We start from the raw sequence: 7,134 nt of genomic DNA, 5'->3' as shown, positions 1-7,134 counted from the left end.
CTCAGTCCATAGGGCATCCTCATTATCTTTGCTCCAATTAAGGACTATGTCGACGTGGAAACATTCTCGGTCAATCAGATCTATAAGAATCTTTTTGTCATCAGGGACCCTGCCCCAATTAACTTGGATGGGGAAGTCCCGAATGGTCATTTCAGAGGTGGGAAGTTCTCAGCCACCACAAAAAATAAGAAAAAAATTTCTTTTGACACCAATCGTTGTGAGCGAACATGAAAACTACAGATATTACCTAATAGACCTTTAACAGAATAGAACGATAGAAATTCGTGAATAGTCAGATTTGGGTACATCTCCCCCAGAGCTTCCAGAATCATACGGAACACCACAAATGAGAACAAAGCACACACCAAGTGCGTGAATGAAGTTGGGTAGGAGCCAATTGAAGGAGAGCAAGGACATCGCGAATGGGGTGGATGAACGGAAGGCGCAAACCGTGCATTAGGGCACAAACTAGGAGAGCAACTCTCCTCGAGAAGCCTTCCTTGTCGACTGTGCCCTCTGAGGGAAGAGTGAGAACCACGATGTCAGGGATGCGATACGAAGTCCTCAACTTTGTCAAGTCTTGGGCGACAAGTGTGGAGCGCCACATGAACCCTTCAAAGAAAGGTAAAGTTTGACCTCCAGAAGATTCAGGCTCAAAATGGGAGGAAACCCTTGATGGGGCTTGGGCAGAAGCTCAGCCGAGAACACGGAAAGAACCACGCTGAGCCATTGTTATACAAATTGGAAGAAACGAGATCAAAATGGTGAACAGTGGCAAGTGTTTCTTGAAACTTGAGAAGAGAGTTAAGGAAGGCACAAATTGATGAATTTCCCACGTGCAGTCACAAAGAAAATTAGCGGGGTAACTGAAAGGGATATTTAGGGTGGAGGAATAAGCCCATCCATTGTAGGGCCCAAGTGTGAGGCCTCAAGAATCAGGTTTAAGCTACAAGCCTAGAGATTGAACCTATGGACACGTAATGGATAATATAGAGAATAAGATAATGCTTCCGATGAATTAGGAAAGCTATCCTACCAATTTATTCGAGGATTATTCAAGATAAATTCTAGAACTAGCCATTATCAACACTTTCATGCTCTTACAAATAACACCTAAAGGTAATGTATTTGTCATTCATTCAAATACTTATATTGACACCACTTTTCTCTTAGGCATCAGAGTTCCACTGGACAACCCATATTGCTATTTTATCTATTGCAAGTCATTTATATAGTTGGTGGTGCGAAACACGTTTTTAACACTAACCATCTTTAACTTTATATTTTTTTATTTAACTTTTTCTTTCTTATTTCTCAAAACTCTATAAAAATTTTAACTCAAACTATTTCATTATTATTCATAAATTATTTCATCACTATTAATAAATTTCTCATCTTTTCTCATTTATCTAATCTAACCCAAAGATTAATAAGCATTTGTGGCCCAAAATGTCAAGTGCCAGCCACCGCAAACGTCACTATCCAAGAACTTTGACAAGGCAATGATGGCTGATGGCGAGATTTGTTTTATTTTATCTATTATTTTTTGTGAGCCGCGATGAATTTGTATCTGATTCGCTTTCCTCAGCAAAATTGCTGCATTTTACCATTTCGTGAGTTTTGATCCTTCAAAACGAACATAACAACTTGTATCATTTTACGCAAGGTGAACAGCTTCGTTTCAAATCCAATAAAGACACCATAAATCAAAATGCTACTATCCTTATTTCATGTGCTGCAATACTGTTTGGCACCATGTGAAATTACCAAGAAAAATGCATGAAGAGGAGAAAAGCCAGTTCTGAAATTTCACAACAGAAATGATGGTTCATAATGGATTCATTATACAAGCAGAATCCAAGATGGGTAACATGATCAAACTACACACTATTAGCATCATCGTTAAAAGCAAGAAGAAATCACACCCATTGCTCCTTTGTTGCCTCCATTCTCTTTAACAAACCGTCAATATCAGCTTTCATTCTCATTTTCATGTTGTAATAATCACAATGAGAATTTTCCAAAACCTTTAGCTCCTCCAGTTTCTTCCTTCGTCTGTCCTCTGTCTCTTGCAAACATAGTTTGCCTAGCTTTCCAGCATACTCTTCTTCCAGCTTTTCAGTCTTGGTCTTGATCATTCGCCGGAAACCTTCAGCCTCTCTCATTGCATCATCTGCCTTGCTCTGGAACATCCTCGCCTCTGCTTCCTTGATCCTCACTAAACTTTCCAAGCTGTCGAACCCATCTTTCTTTGGCATTGGACCAAACCGGAAATCAACATCTGTTGTCAATTCACTTACGATGGAAGGTTTGAGGTCGCTCTGGCGAAGATCAATAGACAGTAAATCATTACGCATACTAGAAGAGCTCGTGTTGTATGAAGTATACATTGGGGGTAGAGAAGTAGCATGTGGAAGAGGCGTTGCTTCCTTCCCAAGGATAGCTTGAGTTGCCACCAAAGCTTTTGAAACCACACCTGAAGCAGGAAAGTCAGGCATGGCGCCTGTGTCTATTTGATAAAAAAAGACATCAGAGTTCGGCTCTAACAAATATACAAAGGTAAATTATAACCAAAATAACACTTGACTAACCAACATAAATTTGCAGTATTTGTGTGCACACTGATATGTATGTGGCTGTATCAGAATATGGCAACTATTGTCGTAGATGGTGATGACGAAATATTGTATTGATATCATGACATTAGATCTTATTGTAATGGCTTCACTTTTTCTACTAGACATATTTACAACCAAGTATTTAGAACTTTCACATACAGATTCTGATGGAAAAAATTCTCACTGCTCACACAGTTTCCCCAACATTGCTATTTTTAACAAGCATTTGGAAAAGGTAAGATATCCAATCAAAGTTTAGAGCTTTAAATATATGATGTTGGCAAGCCATCAGTGAGCTTAATTTAGCAGTCTAGTTCACTAGCAGCACACCTAAATAAAATTTCTAGACTCCTATCTTTTTCTCAAAACGTCATTTTTTAACAGATTTTAATATATACAACAAAAACCCAACATGGGGTCCCAGAAAAGTAAAATCCAAAACAACTGTTGTGATATGGATAAGCTGGTCGTATGTTGCTTAGATTTTAAAAAAAGCTCCTTATTGGATGTGAGTTAGGCTCACCCACCCAGTACGTAGGTAGACCATCTAGAAAACCAAGGTTCAGACGGGCAGACCAACACGGAAAGGCTTTTGTACAAGAAAAAAATAGAGAGGGAAGGATGATGAAAACAATGTCGGCTAGGTTTGGATACCAAAACCATCTCATTTCATCTCATCATTACAATTTTCACAAATTTCCACATAAAATACAATAAATAATTCAACATTTTCAAAACCCAAAACAAAATTTTAAAAAATATTCTAACAATATTTTATTCAACTTTCAACTTTCATATAAAACCATCTCATCTCATCTCACTATCCAGCCCCACCTAATTCAGCATTTTTTAAAGGCTGTCCATGCAATCGAATGGTCATGGCAATAGTATGTCCCTTACAAAAGGACCAAGACATGAATCTCTGACTTCTATAATAACATGTCCCGCAAACTCATCATGCATGATGAGGTAACTCATATTTTCATAAAATTCCAGAATATCTTCAGTAGCTGCAATTGCACAATACATAATAAAAGTCCATTCTCATATTTATGTATGAAATTGCACTACTCAAGTCTTTATCCCATTAAAGCCAACCACCACCATTTTTAAACCCAACTGAGAAACAGGTAAAAATTTATAAATAAAATTGAGACTGGTACCAGTGTACCTTGTAGATAACTAGAAGCACCAGTAGTCAAATCACATCTGTAATTGAAATATAAGTATTACTTCTAGCACTTACAGAGTGACTTGGCTAATTGTAAATTAATATCTTTTCAAGACCTAACTCCAATCACTAAATGGGTGCCCTAATCTATCCCAGCAATCCATTTCTGGTTTTAGATACATAGCTTATAAGCTGGTTGATGCAGGCAGCAAGAAGTTGGTTTTATTTTAATTAAGGAGTCGGGAATTTCTATAATTTTCAAAATTTATTGATATTAGCTATACTTGTGATCTTGGATCTTTTTATATAATTAAGGTCACTATATTTTATTTGTAGATTTTTCTAGACAAAAAAATATTATTACCATGTCTTTTTGGGGTTAAGCATTTGCTAAAATTTCTAAAGCTAACCATGCTTTGTTCCAGATTTGTGCAATGGAATATTCACCAAGGTGTGACGCCCAAAACACAGGTGTTTGATGCTTAAGAAAACGAGATGTATTGCCTACATCTATCAACTTCTTGCGTCTCTAATTTCCACTGTAATCCACCCATTATTCACACTCTTAAAACCTCAAAATCACTAAGATGAAGAAAAATAAATAAATTATAACAAAGTCAAACTACTATAAATCTAGGAACCAAAATAATTAAAAAGCAGCCTGCTAAAGTGATCTGGAACTGGTCATGGTGCCCTAAAAATATTATTCTGCTACTGTACCAAGTCAATTTGCCCTATGTTATTATTCACTTTATTGATGGCAGATAATAGGTCCTCAGTTTCGAAGAAACCATTACAAGAAGAAAACAATAGGTACTTCTTCATTAGTAAGTAAAACTCATAATCAGAGACTAAAACCAAAAACCTTATATATGAATCAGAGTGGCGCATAATGGGAGTAGCAGATAATAAAGAAAACCTTTTTTTTTTTTTTTGTAACATGCAGTATTCATGATCCAGAATGATCTTCCAAACATTAAATTGAGGTTCCAAGGTCAGTGTACCATATGAAAACATAAGAGGAAAATGCAATAAGACGAAGTCGAGAAACTCACAGTTGAAGAACTGAATAATAACGTTGCAGGCATCCAAAGGAGAGATCAATTTACTTTCAAGCTTGGATAGCATCTCATCAGCTTTCATATGCAATTCCTTGCCTTTGTAATCTTCACTTCCCCTGAAAATCTTGCATACACAGTCAAGCTCCTTCTTCAGGGTTAGCAAGCCCCAATCTTTGGCACAGCACAAAAACACGTCCTTCACGAAACCAAACATTTCCGACGCATGACCACACCCAATGCAGTGAAACTGCATCTCAGTAGTCCCTGAAGGCCCCTTCAAGCTAGGACCCGGTTTAATCAGATTCTTCTGAATGCCACAAACCGCATGGCACCAATGGGAGCATACGTCACAACCAACCCAACTGCAAGTATTGTTTGCACAATCATAATTCAAACAGATGGGACACATGCACTGACTGCAAAACCCCTTGTTCGCCGAGCAAATCTTGCAGTCACAATCATCAACAGGCAGCATGCTCCGGCAGTTCACATTTCTACATCTCATGTACAAAAAAATCTCCACCAGCTCAGCTATTGGCAGGCGAATCTCACTAGATAAGTAGCTTCCAAGTCCCATTTTCACAGTAATCAAAATTTCCAATTGCAACTTGTGACACTTTGACAAAGTCTCCTTGGTAAAATCAGATCTTCGTTCAAGACAGCTTTGTAGTCCTACTAACTCCTCTTTCTTCTCAGGCATTGTAATGATACATTTCAAGTAATCCTTGACCAATGCAACGGTGTCATCGGGAAGCTCCTGAATTGACTGAGCCATGGTAGGAATAGGATCCGATATGATGTCGCGAATAATCCTCTCCGGTTTAGAAGCCTTTCTAACTCTCCCACCACGATCTACACCCTCAAAATTCCTCAACCCCTCCGAACCCCGTCCCCTCGAATCGCCTGACTGCGTATCAAACCTTGGCCTAGCTGGGAGCTCAGACGGGAAAAATGAATGGTTATCCGAGCTCGTAGTAGTCATATAATGACTATTATTACACAATTCCTTATTACGATTGCTCTGATTTCCCTGCAACGTCGAAAAAAAACCTCCACCGTGATTCGACAGCGTCACTACCCCATCGCCAATGGGCTTAAACCTACTATGAACCGAACCATTAGTTCCCTCCCCACAATTCCAAATCTGGTCCTCTCTCCCCACCGAATATTCGTAATTCTCTGTCGAATTACGGGTGAGCGAGCAACTGGGGTTGTGGGAAAGAGGGTGGGAAAACGAGTACGACATCGAAGGCGCCGTGAAATCATTGGAGCAAGTGGTTTGCTGATTGTTACCAGATGGTGCCAAAGATTGCATACTCCTAGTAGGCTTCGACCGAGCCGGAGGATCGGCATTTTGTGAAGGGTTGAGAGGACTGATAGAGTGTGACGCATCAGGCAAAGCTAGAGACAGATTCAGAATATCTAGCTTTGGCTTCTTATCTACAATATTCTCCCCCTCAACATCGTCCTGGATCTCTTGTTTCGAAGAATTTCCTCTGGTTTCGTTCAAATTCAGGAAATCTCTCTCTACCCATTTTTCATCTTGGTTTGAATTATCGGGTTCTCTGCGTTTGAGGGCGACTTTCTCGAAGGTATTGAGAAAACTTTTCGCCGGAATCTCCCTCTCGGAAAGACCCAGTTTGGAACTGTCGCAGAGGTAGCTGAGAGTGAGCTCCTGGGAGCCCGAGGTCCCCGCTTTGGGGTGTTTTGATCGGAAACCATCGGAACCCGTAACTGATTCTCTGAGAAAACCCATACCCTTCTCAGAAAATCTCATTTTCTCATCTGGGTTCTCCTTTCTTCGGTCAGAAATGTGCCGACTGAACTTTCCCTGAGAACTATTGTCGCGCTCACAGGAAACAGCACCATTAGAGAGATCTTTCTCTCCGAACATGACCTTGAAGACTCGAAGGGAAGAGAGAGGGAGAGAGAGACCGAGAGAAACGTGACAGAGAACGGAAGTAGTGTTCAGAAGGACAATTTGGCAAATAAGAGAGAATACGGGGACGCTTTTTCAACTCGTTTTGTTTCGAGTCTTCAGCACACCACTGGTCTCTGCATCGGCCGTTTTCCTTTCCATGCGTTTCCACGAAAAACTTTCTCAAATTTCAAAAGAACTCAACTTTTAGTAAAAGAAAAAATAAATAAAATAAAATATGATGTAGAGTACACAGAAATAATAAATAAAATTTTTCTTATTATAAAGATTATATTGTGGTATACGAGTAAGGGGCATACAAAGCTTTATTACTCTTCATTTTCACATATAATATACCACATTTTT

The 7,134-nt window shown here is 39.2% G+C and overlaps 1 protein-coding gene across 3 annotated transcripts; it reads right to left on the bottom strand.

Moving 5' to 3' along the window:
* Nucleotides 1-1,782: 1,782 nt before the first annotated feature.
* Nucleotides 1,783-6,885, bottom strand: LOC121254858 (protein OBERON 3-like). Of its 3 annotated transcripts, none has more exons than XM_041155040.1 (2): nt 4,845-6,885; nt 1,783-2,503 (listed from the first exon to the last, which is right to left on the bottom strand). In XM_041155040.1, exons 1-2 carry the CDS (start codon nt 6,742-6,744, stop codon nt 1,920-1,922), a joined length of 2,484 nt encoding a protein of 827 aa, XP_041010974.1. In that variant the 5' UTR covers nt 6,745-6,885; the 3' UTR covers nt 1,783-1,919. The 3 variants fall into 3 exon arrangements, with proteins under 3 accessions (XP_041010974.1, XP_041010975.1, XP_041010973.1); XM_041155041.1 differs by having other exon boundaries at nt 1,783-2,476; XM_041155039.1 differs by having other exon boundaries at nt 1,783-2,509; nt 4,845-6,881.
* Between the last annotated feature and the right edge of the window lie 249 nt (nt 6,886-7,134).

This window comes from Juglans microcarpa x Juglans regia, chromosome 3D (assembly GCF_004785595.1).
Source record: "Juglans microcarpa x Juglans regia isolate MS1-56 chromosome 3D, Jm3101_v1.0, whole genome shotgun sequence".
Lineage (NCBI taxonomy): Eukaryota > Viridiplantae > Streptophyta > Magnoliopsida > Fagales > Juglandaceae > Juglans > Juglans microcarpa x Juglans regia.
Note: the sequence above shows the minus strand (reverse complement) of the source record. Positions and strands in the feature narration are given on the sequence as shown.

Excerpts from the sequence above, each read along its gene's own strand:
- LOC121254858 (XM_041155039.1), bottom strand. The coding sequence starts at position 6,744 with ATGTTCGGAGAGAAAGATCTCTCTAATGGTGCTGTTTCCTGTGAGCGC. Across the intron at positions 2,510-4,844 it reads TATTATTCAGTTCTTCAACT|ACACAGGCGCCATGCCTGAC; the intron begins GTGAGTTTCTCG and ends TTTATCAAATAG.